This window comes from Lindgomyces ingoldianus (assembly GCF_010093535.1).
Source record: "Lindgomyces ingoldianus strain ATCC 200398 unplaced genomic scaffold BDR25scaffold_27, whole genome shotgun sequence".
NCBI classification, from domain to species: Eukaryota; Fungi; Ascomycota; class Dothideomycetes; order Pleosporales; family Lindgomycetaceae; genus Lindgomyces; species Lindgomyces ingoldianus.
Window position 1 is genome coordinate 512,005 of NW_022985188.1, and position 15,988 is coordinate 527,992.

At 49.9% G+C, this 15,988-nt stretch overlaps 6 protein-coding genes across 6 annotated transcripts; 4 read left to right on the forward strand and 2 right to left on the reverse strand.

The window, feature by feature from the left end:
* Positions 1 to 2,353: 2,353 nt before the first annotated feature.
* BDR25DRAFT_335732 (anaphase-promoting complex subunit Cut9) lies at positions 2,354 to 4,320 on the forward strand (the record flags this gene model as incomplete). The annotated part of the gene is made up of 2 exons (XM_033693041.1): positions 2,354 to 2,450; positions 2,507 to 4,320. The coding sequence occupies 2 exons, from the start codon at positions 2,354 to 2,356 to the stop codon at positions 4,318 to 4,320; spliced, it is 1,911 nt and encodes a 636-aa protein (XP_033544737.1).
* A 454-nt stretch (positions 4,321 to 4,774) lies between these two features.
* Positions 4,775 to 7,611, reverse strand: BDR25DRAFT_305329 (glycoside hydrolase). Its single transcript, XM_033690393.1, has one exon. It carries the CDS (start codon positions 7,533 to 7,535, stop codon positions 4,878 to 4,880), a length of 2,658 nt encoding a protein of 885 aa, XP_033544738.1. The 5' UTR covers positions 7,536 to 7,611; the 3' UTR covers positions 4,775 to 4,877.
* Positions 7,612 to 7,882: 271 nt separating this feature from the next.
* Positions 7,883 to 9,550, reverse strand: BDR25DRAFT_291343 (acyl-CoA dehydrogenase NM domain-like protein). Its single transcript, XM_033688583.1, has 3 exons — positions 8,961 to 9,550; positions 8,199 to 8,909; positions 7,883 to 8,142 (listed from the first exon to the last, which is right to left on the reverse strand). The coding sequence occupies exons 1-3, from the start codon at positions 9,495 to 9,497 to the stop codon at positions 8,053 to 8,055; spliced, it is 1,338 nt and encodes a 445-aa protein (XP_033544739.1). The 5' UTR covers positions 9,498 to 9,550; the 3' UTR covers positions 7,883 to 8,052.
* A 47-nt stretch (positions 9,551 to 9,597) lies between these two features.
* BDR25DRAFT_60385 (uncharacterized protein) lies at positions 9,598 to 11,370 on the forward strand. The gene is made up of 2 exons (XM_033698804.1): positions 9,598 to 9,724; positions 9,773 to 11,370. Exon 2 carries the CDS (start codon positions 9,903 to 9,905, stop codon positions 11,082 to 11,084), a length of 1,182 nt encoding a protein of 393 aa, XP_033544740.1. The 5' UTR covers positions 9,598 to 9,724; positions 9,773 to 9,902; the 3' UTR covers positions 11,085 to 11,370.
* A 487-nt stretch (positions 11,371 to 11,857) lies between these two features.
* On the forward strand, positions 11,858 to 13,837 carry BDR25DRAFT_344646 (uncharacterized protein; the record flags this gene model as incomplete). Its single annotated transcript, XM_033693959.1, has 1 exon — positions 11,858 to 13,837. One exon carries the CDS (start codon positions 11,858 to 11,860, stop codon positions 13,835 to 13,837), a length of 1,980 nt encoding a protein of 659 aa, XP_033544741.1.
* An 876-nt stretch (positions 13,838 to 14,713) lies between these two features.
* On the forward strand, positions 14,714 to 15,565 carry BDR25DRAFT_374188 (uncharacterized protein; the record flags this gene model as incomplete). The annotated part of the gene is made up of 1 exon (XM_033697311.1): positions 14,714 to 15,565. One exon carries the CDS (start codon positions 14,714 to 14,716, stop codon positions 15,563 to 15,565), a length of 852 nt encoding a protein of 283 aa, XP_033544742.1.
* Between the last annotated feature and the right edge of the window lie 423 nt (positions 15,566 to 15,988).

The following is a 15,988-nucleotide window of genomic DNA, read 5'->3' on the forward strand; positions in this document are numbered from 1 at the left end:
TTCGCAGGTCAACTTACCTTCTACACCACCAGACACACCAGCATTAGCAGTAGCCTCGCGTTTCAGTGTTCGCAAATCAACTTACGCCCTACACCACCAGACACGCCAGCATTAGCAGCAGCCTCACGTCTTAGTGTTCGCACGTCAACTTACGCCCTACACCACCAGACACACCTGCATTAGCAGCAGCCTCGTGTCTTAGTGTTCGCACGTCAACTTACCTTCTATACCATCAGACACACCAGCATTAGCAGCAGCCTCGCGTTTCAGTGTTCGCACGTCAACTTACCACCTACACCACCAGACACGCCAGCATTAGCAGCAGCCTCGCGTTTCAGTGTTCGCAGGTCAACCTACAAACTACACCACCAGACACACCTGCATTAGCAGCAGCTTCGCGTCTCAGTATTCGCAGGTCAAATTACCTTCTACACCACCAGACACACCAGCATTAGCAGCAGCCTCGCGTCTCGGTGTTCGCAGGTCAACTTACCACCTACACCACCGGACACACCAGCATTAGCAGCAGCCTCGCGTTTCATTGTTCGCAGGTCAACTTACCACCTGCACCACCAGACACACCAGCATTAGCAGCAGCCTCGCGTTTCAGTGTTCGCAGGTCAACTTACTTTCTACACCACCAGGCACCAGCATTAGCAGCAGCCTCACTCATCAATATAGGCGTAGTAGTAACTCACTTCCTAAGACGTCGTACTTTAGTTTAATGTTAATTCTCCTAGGGAAGTACTTGCCTTCTAAACTAGATTATTAGCTTGACAAAAAATACTAAGACGAACTAGAGGAGTACCGTAAATGAGCACTTATTGTCCATATTTCTGCTCACAATAAGTACTAGAAGTGTACTTATAGACAAAAAAATTAGTAGAAAATCAAGTATCTAAGTTGTATAATTTGCAGTGAAAGAATGCCTCTAAGTTGTGGTTGCAAAGATGCGGAGTCCGATTACGGCTGCCTAGATGTGCCGGTCCTACAATTGTTCCGATTTTAAGCGGCCTTCTTGGTGCGGCAAACTAATTAGATGAGGTGCCGAAGCGAAGCAAATCACTGCATAGCAATTGTTTTGGTGGCAGTATCTTTAAGCTGACGGTTGCCGCATAACGCATAAGATACTTCGGCTCGCCCCTACTAGCAAGGCGGATGGCCGACCTGTTCTGGCCACTCTCTTGCCGTGAACGTCAGTGACTGAGGATGACATTCAGCCCTGGATAGCCTAGTGTCTGGCCGTCATCACAGCTCTGCTCTACCGTACCCAGCCATTACGAACACAAGCCATCCGAACTGTTCATGATCCATGCACGGAGCCGTTCCATGTTTGGCCATACAATAGCTGTATCACCAAAATATATCAAGCTTTCCACCTTCGTCTGTGTTTGCAACGATGGGGTGCTGTATGTGACATTAAACCCACTCGCCGAGGCGTAGGCTTCAATTTCTAGGGCCACCTCACTCTACCCGATCTCATATTTGTACGGATGTATTCCTCTTCAACAAACCGAGACTAGAGATTGGCTGCTGCTTGGTCTGGACATTAGGCATGCTTGGACGCGAGAACCATGACGACGTAGTGGGCTTTGGTTAGGTCATTCGTTCAGTAAGTGGAGGAGACATTGGCGGATGGCTATGTCGAAGCTGGTTTTGACCCTGACACGTGTTGGCTGACTACGCGAGCGCCGGGATCGACTGAGTCACTCGCACTGCTCCTAATCCTTGGCCGGGTTTACTTATCTTCCGAGTGTTTGTGCCACCAACCTGACAGTAAATTAGAAGTACCACACAGTGAAGCGACCTTACGTGAATTTACCTGCGACAGCGCGCACAAAGCTTACAGTGACTTCCCAGCAGGGGGCTCTGAGGCTAGGATAAGGCTATTATTCAACGAAAATTCAGAGCGAAAAAGGCTTGATGTTGACGCTGTAGGGAGAGAAGTCTGTCATGCCATGAAAAAAAGAGCTGTAAAAATTAGGAGCGGAGGCAACCATGCAAACGTAACTTCTAGGAAAGAGTCGATCATGGATAAGCAGAAGTAGCTAGATTTGTAGCAATATTTTTTGCGTGCATAACCTCTCCAGCTGCTGGAAGTCAATGTTCTCGCTATGCAGGGAAGGACGTTAGTTAAGCTGGTAAGTTACGCCCTATGACTGACTAATCACGCCAAGGCCCTAATGGTTTCCCCACCACGTGCGCCCGCGATTCACAGGCGCGACTCGGCGGCAACGTGAAATACACAAGCGCAACTCTCTCACTCCCCGTGGCCCCCATATCTCCTTGCAACGTTTGTGTACAAAAAAAAATAGACTTACACCACATCTAACCTGCATGGGAGCGCGCCATTATGGAGAAATACTTGCGAGATTGGCGGCAGGACGCTCTGAACAAACATCAATACGAGTCGGCGATTTTCGTTGGAGACAAGCTGCTTGCTTTGACGAGTACACCACCTCTGCCTTCACGAACGCTGGAGAGGGCCGCGCTAACTTGTAGATAGACGACGATAAAGATGCGTTTTGGCTAGCTCAAGTCCATTTCAGCACCGGCAATTACAATCGCGCGCAATCGTTCCTCTCCCGCGGCGACCTGATCCAGAATAACGCCTCGTGTCGGTACCTCGCAGCCCACTGCTCGATCAAGCTTGGGAAAACCGAGGAAGCACTTTCGACACTGGGCGACAAGAATCCTACGCACCTCATATCTGCTCCTGGCAGCGCTCGTCAGAAACTGAGACATGTCGACGTCAACGCTCGGGCGGGTGCTAAACACCTCAAGACGGCTTCGCGGAGCGACCGGGTCCCCACGAGCGAGGAACGTGACAGGGAAGACGTCACGAGTCTGAAGTTCGAGGCTGGCATGTGCTATTTGCGAGGAGTGTGCTATGCGAAACAGAATTCCTTTGACAGGGCGAAAGAGTGTTACAAGACAGCCGTCCAGATCGACGTCCAATGCTTCGAAGCCTTTGACCAGCTCATGACAAACTCCCTCATGTCGCCCGAGGAAGAGTGGAAATTCCTCGAGTCCCTCAACTTCGATACCATCACCGTGGACAACAACCCCTCGCTCTCCCAAGAAGCTGCACAGTTCACGAAGACCCTGTACACTACACGCCTGTCCAAGTACTCCCGTCCGGAAGAATTCACAGCAGCTACTGAGACTCTATCAACACACTATAGTCTGGCCTCAAATCCAGATATCTTACTATCAAAGGCAGACCTCCTCTTCACCCAATGCCGATTCCGCTCCGCTCTCGCCCTCACAACCTCCATTCTCTCTTCCGACAAATACAATTTCGCCACTCTCCCCACCCACCTCGCCTGCCTCCATGAGCTCGGCCAGAAGAACGCCCTCTTCCTTCTCGCCCATGACCTCGCCGACACCCATCCCCAAGAACCCTGTTCTTGGCTCACAGTAGGCATTTACTATCTCTCGATCTCCCGAATCGCTGAAGCCCGTCGCTTCTTCTCTAAAGCCTCTATGATGGACCCGCACTTCGGACCCGCCTGGATAGGCTTCGCCCATACCTTTGCCGCAGAAGGCGAGCACGATCAAGCCATCTCGGCCTACAGCACTGCGGCTCGGTTATTCCAGGGCACCCATCTCCCACAGTTATTCCTCGGGATGCAGAACCTGCAACTGAACAACCTCTCCCTGGCCCACGAGTACCTCAACACAGCCTACGATCTGTGCAAAACAGATCCCCTGCTCCTGAACGAAATGGGTGTGGTGTACTACCACGAAGACGCGCTGGCCGACGCCATCACTTTTTTCCGTCGCGCACTTAGTATTGCCGAACGCAACGACAGCGATCGAGACGCCTGGCTCCCAACGCGCACTAATCTCGCGCACGCGCTGCGGAGATACGGTCATCTGGATGACGCGCTTGCCGCTTTCGAAGAAGTGCTGCGACACGGGACTAAAGACGCAGGAGTCTTTACCGCGAAAGGCCTCGTGCTGCTCGAACTAGGCCGCTCGTGGGACGCTGTCATCGCTCTCCATGAAGCTCTCGCTGTCGCGCCACAGGACCCAATGGCGACGGATTTACTCACTCGAGCGCTCGAACTCTGCGAGTCGGATGATAGCTTGTTAGGGGCGGAAGGCAGTATGGGAGAGTCGGTGGGGATGGGAGCTGTGAGTGATGAAGATATTGACAACGAATTGGAAGGAAAGATTAGTCGGCTGAGAGAAATCCAGCAGAACAGGGCAGGGAGGGGAGGCAGACGCGGCAGGAGAGGTGGTGCTGGGTTTGTGGGTGGAGGGGCGCTGGAGGATGAGGGTGGTGAGAGTATGGTGGTGGACTCGGATGTGTGATGAGAGCGTCCGGGTCCGGCAAGAGTGAAAGAAATTGAGGGGAAGGTGGATGGAGGTTTGGCTGCTTAGCTTGGCTGCTTAGCTTAATTCTTGCTGTGTTTGAGCGGTTTTGGTTTTCAGCGGGTGGGATGCATGGCTGGAGTTTTTCGGTCTGGATACTACCCAACTGGGGAACTGGTCTTGGAGTTGAGAGTAGCCCTCAGGTGATGGCTCAAAAGTGTTGGGTATTCTCCCCGCTTCATAGTGTAGATCTGCATAATACTAAAATGGAAATAATTTCACAGCCAGGGGTCTTTTTAGTGATTGGTGAGTTATTGTAGGTCATGTTTATGACAAACAGCTCGAGCGGACTCTCTAGGACACTAGTATCCTGTGTCCACAGTCCCTTTATCCACGCACTATTTAAGCCATACTCTTTACAAGTAAAATATATTCAATACCCATTCATATTCCCATTATCACTACTTGCTTTCTACTAAGCTTCGCTAGTAGGATGATCCGCAGCTATACTCATCCTCCATCCCTTAGCTCTAAAAACCCTACCCAAACATCTGTCCTCACTTCCCAATCTCAACAACCTGACTCCCAACATTCCTCCCTAAAACCTCAATCTTAGCACCCGCATAGCTCCTAGAATACTCCACTCGCACCTCAATCTTCTCCTGTGGAAACAGAGTAACATAATTATCCTCCCAGAACACGGGCACAACATCCTTTCCCCCTGCATCCACTAGATTGAGCTTAACAAAAACAGCCGGAACACTCCCCTTATTCTCTAAACAGACAGTAGCATTCCCCACACCCTGACTCGTCGACGTAATCGCCACGTTCGCGGACTCAAGATCATTTAGCGCTGTGTAGGAAGTATACGAAGTAACGGGCGTGGAATACCACGTCGAATTCCGCCAATCAAGGACATCAGGTTTAGGGGATAGCCAGTATACATTTCGGCTAAGGATCTCGTTTCCGTTTTTTAGCAGAAGGCGGAGAAGCGCGGTGTCCTTGTCTTTAAGTTTGTCCAGTCCGGGGACTTTATCCAGGATTTTCTTACTGTGATTCGGCGCCGTGGTAGCAGTGACCGTTTGTGAGGAAACCCGTGACCCGCTGAGCGACAAGAGTTCAACTTCCACGGTCCTCGGGCCCGATTTATCAAGACTCCGGTTTATCAAATATACCGAACTATCCGCATAATCGTACGCAACATGCTCAATCCTACTCCCCGTCTTAGTGCCAAAGTACGATCCTGCTGGATGGAGGTAATAGTCAAAAAGACTCCAATGCAAGCTCGGCCACGCGTTATTCAACATCCAGTAAATCAGGCCAGTAGCAGGACGGGCCGGATTAGACCATTTCGCGGCATACGCTTCGAATTCCGCGCGCGTGGCCTCGTAGTCCGCCATCTGAGCTTTCAGCAAGTAATCTGGTAGACTGGTTGGCGCGCCATATCGCTTCCATAAGGCCGTGTTGTAGATTTCGCGGGTGTAGAAGGAGGATACGTTCGTGCTCATATGATACAAGCCCTTGTTCGGCGCTTTCCAGAGATCTGCGAGGTCGGCAGAGGACAGGAATTTCTTGAGAGATGAGAGTTCGGGTGTGCCGACTCCGGCTCCGAGTTCTGAGCCAAAGCCGAATGCAGCACCGAGTTCACTGCCGTACCAATAGTTTGGCGGAACCCAGTCGTATGGGCCGTCCATTTTCATGCCCCCGTTTCCAAGGAGCGACGGGAAGCCGCGTTGGGAGGCTGAGGCTATGATCGGGGCTTGCCAGTCATACGCCTGCAATGCCGAGACGTAGATTTTCGTTGCTTTATCATCAGGCCAGAAGTCTGATCCCACGAGGAAAGCGAGGGTGGATGGGTGGGAAGTCATCATTGCGGCTTCATGTCGCATAGAGGCGTTCGCGATAGTGTAATCAGGGGCGGTCCATTTTTGACCAGAGCCTTCGTCGTTGTATGCCCAGCCTTCCCATTTGTCGCAACACTCCCAGCCAGCCATTACCATGAGCCCCATTTCGTCGGCCAGAGAGTATAACGCAGGGTGTTCTTGTTTGCCTTCCAAGCGCACCGTGTTCAAGCCCATAGAGAGCATGTATTTGAACTGCGCGCGGAGTTTCTCGATATCGAAGCGCAAGAAAATGTCGGATGTGTAGCCCGCACCTAAGACTTGAAAAGGTTTTTCGTTGACGAAGAATGTGGTATCATTTGTGGCGCTGAGTGTTGATGTCACAGTTCTGATACCGAATTTCGTGGGTGTCGTGATGGCCGACTTGGACAATGTCGTGTATGCCACGCAAGAGAAACTATACAACGATTGACTTCCCCACTGCGCTGGCCACCAGATCTGCGGGCTCGTAATCGTCATATTAAGAGTCGCAGTCTTTGCAGCTTTTGCAGGAAGCGTGAAATTCATCGCTGGGTGCTGTTCCATCTCTTTACCGGCTGGATCTGTAACCGTACACACCATCTCCCCCCATATCTCCTTCGACTCCAAATTCTGCATATCAACCTTCAGGCTTAGATTCACTGCATCCCCCCGCCCGGACTTCATTGAAATGGCGCGTGGAGCAGAGAGAGATACAGCGCCTGTGCGCGTCACATCGATGTCACGCCAGATTCCGGTGCCATTGTCTGGCGGGTAGGGATTCCAGTCTACGAATCCGAGGGCTAAGTCCCGGTCGTAATTTGTTGGGTACACGCGGATCAAGAGAATATTCGTGCCATCTTTAATTGCATCCGTGATGGAAAAGGTGTGCCCTGCATATGCACCTGCTTGGGTGTTTTTGTCTGCTACGAGTTTCCCATTGATGTAGACATCTGCTCGGGATGTGACGCCGTTGGTGGAGAGCAGGAAATGCGTCTCAGGTTCTTGAGTAGCGTTCAGAGCGAATTCTGATCGGTAGAACCAGGGGACTTGGAATTGTGAATAATCCACTTTTTGGAGATTGGCGGAATAGAAAAGGTCGGTGTCTTTGTAGGCGTTGCTCTCAAGAAGAGCAGCCATTAATGTGCCATGCGAGCCTAGGGTGTACCAAGAAGATGTATCAAGCGAGGGAGAGGAGAGTTTCGAGATATCGACATTAAGTTTGGAGGACGATTGCAGTTTCCAGGTTGGTATTGTGGTGGATTGGCCATTTGAGGAAATAAGTGGTGTCGTCGCGAATGCCAGGCTCAGGAGGCATAACACGACCTGTAGAGTCGTAAGGGCTGAACGTGCCATGACGACTTCGACCAGAAAATGCGAATTGCGTGTAATGACTGGATGCGAAATTTATACGTTTACCCCAAAGTTTCAAAGACGAGATACAGCCATGGCATATTTCGCAGATCTCATGAGGATAGATGGCAATCTGCGGTCGGCCAATCAGTGCAACGTCAACTTGGGGCAGCTCAGGTCGTACCTCGTACTTTTCTAAGACATGGTGTGAGCTCACCACCAAATTTCCGCCCAGATCTATCAAAAGCCTAAATTAGCAGGCATTCAACCCTAGTTCCGGCAAGACTGTACGGGCGACAAACTTGGAAATAATTTGTGATCATCAAGGGGAATGCTAATTGTTTATTATGCTCGTTTCTCCGCATACCAAGACATTTGTAATATGCAGTTACATCCACTAGAGACGAATAGGCAGTCTGTGCTTCTGATGTTCCCAAATTCAAAAGATGGGTTAAGGAAGGCTATGCACTTGGGCCGTAGATGTGCCACCTGTGCTGCGGCTCTGCCACCTTTATCTAACTCATAGCTTCCAACCGCGCTTTTTCGCAAGAGCGGTTTCTTGTCTCACGGCTAGGTCAGCGATAATTTCCTCGCTTCCACCGCCAACGACCTGAGGGTAATTAGTTAATAATCGTACTGTCACAGGGAAAAAGCGGGTGCACTCACCATCATCCTCAGATCGCGACTCATCTGCTCAACCACAGCTCCAGGTCCACCCTTCTGATATCCAGCACCACCGAAAATTTGCTGCGCCTCGCGATTTGCCATCTCCAAAATGCGGCCGCCATGAACCTTTGACAAGGCTATTTGGCCCGCAATATCTGGATCTTGCCAGCCGAGTGGTGACTTCGAAATGTGGTATGCAAGCTGCTCCAGCCAGGCCCAGTGACTTTCAACGTATCGCCCAATTGTGGCTAACTTGTGACTGATGATCTGATGCGAGATGAGAGGTTTGCCAAAGGTGTGTCGTTTATGTGCGTAAGCGAACGACTCTGAGAGACAGGTGCGTGCCTTGCGGTTGCAGCCAACGGACATGATAAAACGCTCCTTGTTGAAGTTGGTCATGATTATACGGAACCCTTCGTTCTCTTTGCCGACCAGGTTTTCCACGGGAACGTGGACGTCGTCCATTTCCACAAAGCTCGCACCTCCGCCTTTCTGCCCACTGTTGGGTATCCGGCGAAAGCTCAAGCCCTTCGAGCTTGTGGGAATGACTAGGACAGAAATCCCTTTCATGCCAGGCCCACCTGTTCGCACCGCTGTCGTCATGTGTGTTGCCCATGGCATACCAGTAATCCACTTTTTGTATCCATTAACAACGTAGAACTTGCCATCCTTCGTCTTCTCGGCCGTAGTTTGGATGTTCGCCACATCAGACTGTATACGTCCTAATTAGCTTCGCCTTAATCAAAACTGCGTTTCACCTACTCCGCCACTAGGCTCGGTAATGCCCAAGCAAAAGCTGGTCTCCCAAGTAAACAGCCCAGGTAGCCACTTCCTTTTTTGTTCCTCAGTCCCATGATGCACAATTGGCGGCACCCCGATGACACTGCCACCGCCCAATGACGTCATCACACCCCCTTCCACCCTACTTGTCTCGCACATCAATGTCATCAAATGAAAGACATCCAAATCTGCAACCGGAATGCCCGCCGGGCCAGGGATATCCTTTGGTCGATACTGCTCGGGTACATCCGCAAAGGCAAACCCAGACCTCGCATACTTTAGTCGCGCTGCATCAGGAGCTTCACCTTTCTCTTCCCACTCCAGCATATATGGCTTAACATCCTCATCGATATAGGCACGAATTGCATCCCGCAATCTCTTGTGCGAGTCATTGTAGTAGGGCGAGACGAGGGAGCTGTACCAAGCAGGTTCGCTCCAAGGCGCGAGGTTCCCAAATGTTTCCTTCTTTTGGGCAGGCATTACGGAGGGGGCGAGAGATTCTTTCTTCAGGTTCACCATGGTGGTAGTCGCTGATTCGGAGGCATGGTGAAGTGTGGGAGTGAGGCGTGATAAAGCTCACCAGGAAGTGGTATTACCGCGGCTCATCCTGAAGAGCTGGGGGGCAGGGCGAGTCAGCGCCCAGTTTACAGAGGCCAATCACGGGTTGGCTCCGACGCCTCAACCTCCAACCTGATCATGGCACTACCTCTCCGGGCATCTACTGAGTCATTGTTGAATAATTTCAGGTAGGTATCTTGATACTTTGAGAAGTCTCCTGTTGAGCCTATCTGAAGGTTTCACGAGACATCGGTGAGCTCAGGTCCGGCTCTAAGTCACTCCCTAGGCAACAGTTCTCGTACGGCTGTATATTTCCAGCTCTCCACGCTAGCTCAGTAGGTCTCTTCTTTTCATTCAGCAACTGCAATGTTCGCCACTCTGTATCTGCGCTTGCCAACATCCAATTCATTGGACAACACTAACGTACCCCGCCTAACATTATCTGGCCTCAACGACGACGTTCTCCGCGAGATACTCGATCACCTGTCGGTCTCCGTCACTACAAATTATTCATTCAGCAGACCACCCACCACCCTAAAGAATCTATCCCTAGTGAATCATCGTCTGCGGAATCTCGTTGTCCAACAACTGTTCCAGAAAGTTACAATATGCCTATCTAGAGCACAGCTTCGAGATTCCAAGAATGGTGACTGGGACACCGCTCGCCGCGCCATTACAACCTTGACTAGTAACATCATGGTGCTATCCGTAATCAAGATTCTGAAATTTGATATATACGGCAACGGGGAACCTGAGAGGCCAGTATCAGATCATAACATGCACAATCTTGTTACCTTCCTTACCTGCCTTCCGAATCTCGAGAACTTATCTATTCACATCCCCAAGCCGCACATTCCAGCCTTCCAAGCCGCCTTTAGAACCTTCGACTCCGCTTCACCTTTCATCTTTCCTAATATCAAGACGCTCGTAGCCCACCCTCTCTCTGTCTTCCTGATTGACAGGTGCCCGAATGTGGAGAGAGTAGGACTACAATCCCCCCAATGGTGCCGCACTACCGGCTCATACGACCCCAGCGACGTCGTAGAGGCATTGCGAGGTGACCTCAAATTTATTGGGAAGCGTGCAAAACATATCAAACATTTCGAAGCTCGTTCTCGCTGGATGTTTTACGAGATCTATGATCTCGCGCACGCCTTCCCAAACCTCGAACGCCTGAGTATGCGATCATACGGAGGGGAGTATTGCTCGGGGATAGGCGATATTATGACGGCTTTAGGAGAGAATTTCAAGACGCTGAGGCGATTGGATATTGACGAGGCAGGCAAATTACGATTAGGCTTCCATGGCTGGCCTCCCTGTGGTAACATGTTCATTGGACCTCAAGGGCAGGAAGCCTACGAGGAGTACAGTACAGCAGAAAAGAGGGCTGAGAACAGAGCCGCAGAGCTCGCCTTTCGGAATATTAAGAGTTTGAAAGAGCTGTGGGTCGGCGACTTTGCCGTTGCAAGGAAAGTAGGTGAAGAAGCAGAGATGAAGTGGGAGTGGACGACGAATTATGATATGGTTAGGGGAGAGATATCAAGGTAGGATTTCGGCTTTCACTTCTAACCAATACCTGCTCCAATGATGATACCATTGGCTCAAATGTATTCTAGCAATACCCTCACTTTAGTCTAAGTTCTATCATTTTTTGCTGGATAAAAAATAGAAACACTTGAGTGCGAAAAGGAGGTTAGGCGACAACTGCAAAGACTCAACACGTTTGAAACTCTAGAGCAGACAGAGTAGAATTTGAGGAATCGAGTGATTTGATTCCAATGCTCTTTGCCGTTGAGTCACATGGCTAGCTTAGCGTATCGGCCTTGCTTGGAGCAAACAGTTGCCATGGCCTCATCACTTAAACACTATCAGCTCAACAACTCCCTCAAGGGTCGTCTTTGTCAACATATGTCTCACGTCGTTCTCACTTCCTGCTTCAATTAAATGTTTGTAAGTCGCAAATTGCGTGACACGAAATTCCTTGAATTCCTGATTCTTGGCCCCACCAGCAATCTTTACCTTGCGGGATACGATCGTCGAACTGTTTGTCCTCCGTCTTCACCATCGCCGTAGCTTTTTTATTACTTTTTCCTTTGGCTAGAATCGGCTTACGTCAAGGCGCCGCCACCTCAGGAGCCAAACAACAAACACCTGTCAATAGTCGCATCGCTGGCAAAAGGTTTATAGAACACAGTAATTTCCCTAACAGTCGCATGCCTCCATCTGCTTAAATCCTACGAGTGCTTCAATTCTCTCCACTCGAAGAGCCACCTCATTTTACCCCTCTCAACCAATATCCCTTCTAGATCTACACATCCACTATGCCTTTTCCTTGCCCAGACCTACACGACTCCCTATTCCTCGCCACCATATTCATCCTCTCTATTTCCTTCTTCATGCTGCTGCATATCCGTGTCCACGACACTAATAGCCTCAAATACCTTCACAAGGATCACAAGGGTCCACGTTGGGAGCTCGAAGACCAACGCCGCTGGATGGAAGGCCTGCTTACTTCGACTCTAAACAGGGCACGGATGGACCCCGGGCTTTGGGGTCTCTTTATCGATGAGCTAGATAGAGGTTTTAAGATTATAGAGGAAGAGTTGACGGCTTTGAAGTTTGTGTATGAAGAGATAAAGGGGCACGGGAAAAAGAGTCATTATGGGCCTTGTGATGAAATAGCTTTTTGGAATTGGTCGATTAAGAATTTGCCGTGGATTCTAGGGTATCCAGACTTCAATGAGGAGGAAGAGACAGGGTTTCTGCATAGGCAAAGAGAGTGGCAACAGGGTTTGCGAGGAGGGTCTGGGACGCCGGACCTCGGTGATGGGGATGATAGCATAGGAAAAGAACACGATGATGAGTTGCAAGAAGAGGCAAATAGAAAAGAAAAAGGAAAGGGCAAAGCTGCGGACGCGGAACAAGAGAATGAAGGAAACTCGATGGAGGAGCAGCCAGAAGAGCCTACTCCGCAGGGCCTCAACCCGTTCCAAGCTACTCCAATGTATGGCCTCGATGGACCAACGCTATTCGGAGACAATGATCTACGCTACCGATGCCACGATGACCCCATCACCCCGCCTTCGTTTCGCGATGGACATCCTCCCCGCCGCTATCGCCTTCCCGGCCACTTTAATCTATACACTTCAACTGCATTCGCTCGTTGCGGCTTTATGGGCGGTTATCCAAGCGATCCACGACCGCCAAATGACCGCCAGACTGGATATATACAATCAACCTGGCGAGAGGACCCGCGTCCTGAGTCTGCTCCATTTGCACCAACAGGCTCTGCGCCGTCTGCACTTTCAGGAGCGTTCCATGATGAGGGAAATGGGAGACAGGAGAGTAGTCGACCCTCACATGATTCTCCTCCAGAATTCAAAGAGTCCTTGGATAAGGGGAGTGGTAATTCCGCTGGTAGCGTGCATTCTAGCCCCCGTAAGCAGCTATTGCCTTCACGAAATGATAGTAATAGAGTCTCTAGAGGTCCTCGTGGGTGCAATTCCGGATCTGATCCCCGATCTTTTAGCCAGCAAGGTCATAACAACCCCAGACCGCCATGGAATGGATTTGAAGGGGATGGTTACTCCCGGTCTATGCCAGCGGTACGACCGGATCCCCTAGAGAGCGCTAGTACTCATGAGAACTCTCCCGGCAATAGACGGTTGTACCAGAACGCCAATTACCGGCTACAAAATCACCCCTGCTTCAGAAATCAACCCTCAGAGTGCCCTGAACTAATGCGATTGATACACTTTGGTGAGCTTTTGTTCCCAGCGTCGGGTAGCGAGAAATTTTTCACGGAAAGAAACATAGCGCCTGTAGTAGTGCTAGCTGAACAAGGCCCATGTCGAGCACCATGCCAACCTCCGTTTAAAGCTTCTAACGAATGTCTAGCAGAAGAGCCAGAAGGCGAGCATACAGACCGAAACAGATACAAAACAATCTACACCTTAGAGGAAGTAAACGCACAACCAGAAGACGGCATAGAATTCCTCAACGCGTGCGATGCGGCCGAGGAACGCCGAACTGAAGTGGAGGAAGGTAGGATAACTAGGTACTCGGTGCCAAATCCTAACATCGTGGTTTCGGGGCCACCGAATCTTAGAGAGGGATATGTTGAATATTTGAGTGAAAGCCAGAAAACCATTTTCCTTCATCCCTTGCTTCGTATTCCACTAGTCGAACCATGCCAGTCTGAAAGGGGCGAGAGCTCGGGGAGGGTAAGCAGGGAACTTCAAACAAGAGTACAGAAAGAAGGGAAGCGTCTGTATCCCCTAGGCGTCCATGGCGAGAAATGATATTCCGTCGGATAGAGGGCTGGGTTTCGAAGAATGGTCCTAGACGAACCCCAACCCGTTATGATCCTCCAGTTGAACGAGGTACGAGGTGAAAGACTGCTGCTAAGTCGCGAATTCCGATGTTGCAAATTGATGGTAGAGAGACGGAAGAGGAATTAATTCGTGTTATGGAGAGTGATTGTAGACAGTAATTTGCGAGAGGTGTGCTATGTTTAGTGTCCGAATGATTCGCAGCATGTTACGGATGGTGAGCTTTTAGAATCCATCGCGGTTATTAATAGCACCCACTCTAAGTTTCTTACTCATTTTCTGAGAGTATACAGAGCAAGATAAATTCATCTTGGGATCATAGAAATTCATATTCATATTCATAGTTTCACTCCCCACCAACACCATTTCTACTCACCTTCTTGTTTGGATTTGCTTCTGCTACAGTTTTAAAGCAGGATGCTCTTTAAACCATTACAGTCTGAGATTGGTCGAACTAGATAACAATTGCCACATCCAGAAGACTTTCTGTGTCCCCACCGTCGATAAAATGGTCTTGTTTGTGAACCCGTCATCGCTGATCCACTTCAACGTGTACCTTGGGAATGTGAAAAAAAAACTCCATAAGCGTGACTGCCAATCAGCCACATGTTAATTAATGCCAATCGACAGCACACTAGATCCGTCATCTCATGATGTGTCGTTCATCAACTCATAGTCCAGCACTACTACCAGCTGGCGACAAGACTAAAGCAAGGCAATGAGAATACATATTTATATATATATGTGTGTGTATTTATATCGTATGTATCACGTTCAGTTCCCCTTTAAACGTTTCGACAACCAGAACTTCAACACTCCCATTTTGAAACAGGATCTACCTGCACCATGCTCGTCGAAATTCCAATTCCACGTCCAACCTCCCTTCTCATTTTCTTACTCTTTACCATATCTGTTGCGTTCGGTTTTACAATGTGGCTCCAAAAACAATCCATCGCCTCCCTAGCCCATCGCCTTGACCAGTCTCAGTGCCAAACCGATAATTGCAAGCGATCTCGACCTCGCGACTCCTTCAGAAAACCGAAACCCTGGAACGATCGAGACAAGCAATCTTGCCCTTGCAACTTCCAGTCCAGGAGCCGTTATAGCGGGCAATACAGGCCTTACGACTTCTTCAGGCAGTCTCAGCCCTGGAACAATTATACCAAGCGATCCAATCCTTGCGGCTACTTCGGTCAGCCATATGGTAGACCTAAAGAACCATTATCTGTTTTGCTAAATTTGCCGGCCTTGCGCTGGGGTAAAACAAACGATGCCTTGGGAAACATCGCCCGTTCCTTGGATGTGATTGCCTACCACATGAACGAACGGACGCACCCTGACCTGCAACCATCTCGTAATCCCAGTTCGCCTCGGATGACTCGACCGACGCATTTTAGCGGGGAGCGCCTTAACTCGTACGTGGATCCTACGGCAGGAACAGGGCCTGGCTGGGAACATGTTCCCTATCGTACAGGTCCGCCCAACTTTGAAAACGAAGGCATCAACGACGAAGTAGAACACCAGCCTCGCTCTCCTAGCATAGAAACCCCCCTCTCCGATTCCGGAATTAATTCTCTAGACATTGACTACACGTATTCGGATGACGAAGTCTATGCCGCAACTGAAGCGAGAGCTCCGAGGGATTTCGATCGTGCGCGTAGCATACACGAGGCCAACTTTCCACGGAGACTCCGGTAGGGTAATGGACAGGATGAAAGCTAACGGTGAGAATAACGAGGGGGCTTCTAGCAGTGGAAACTCTCAAAATAATTTAGATCAGCAGGAACGAAAAGGACAGAAGAAACTGCAATAATGGGACGTCGTAGTGAGTCTTTCGTCGGCCGGGAAGTGATGAGATTGAACAGATAGGATAAGTCTATACAAAGGATTAATCTAGACATATCCAGACATGTGGTATTGATGAAGCTTGAGCCATCTGTGGAGCTTATGCCGTAGCCTAAAAGACTTGGTCATATCTAATCTCCCCCAACCCAGAAGATATGTCCTCGCAACAGCTAGAAAGGCATTCATTCACTTGTTGAAACGCAGAACGAGGCTTCCTCTAAAAATTACACTACACCGCCATTATTAGCCCTCCGAATCTTCATCAAGCTAGCTTGC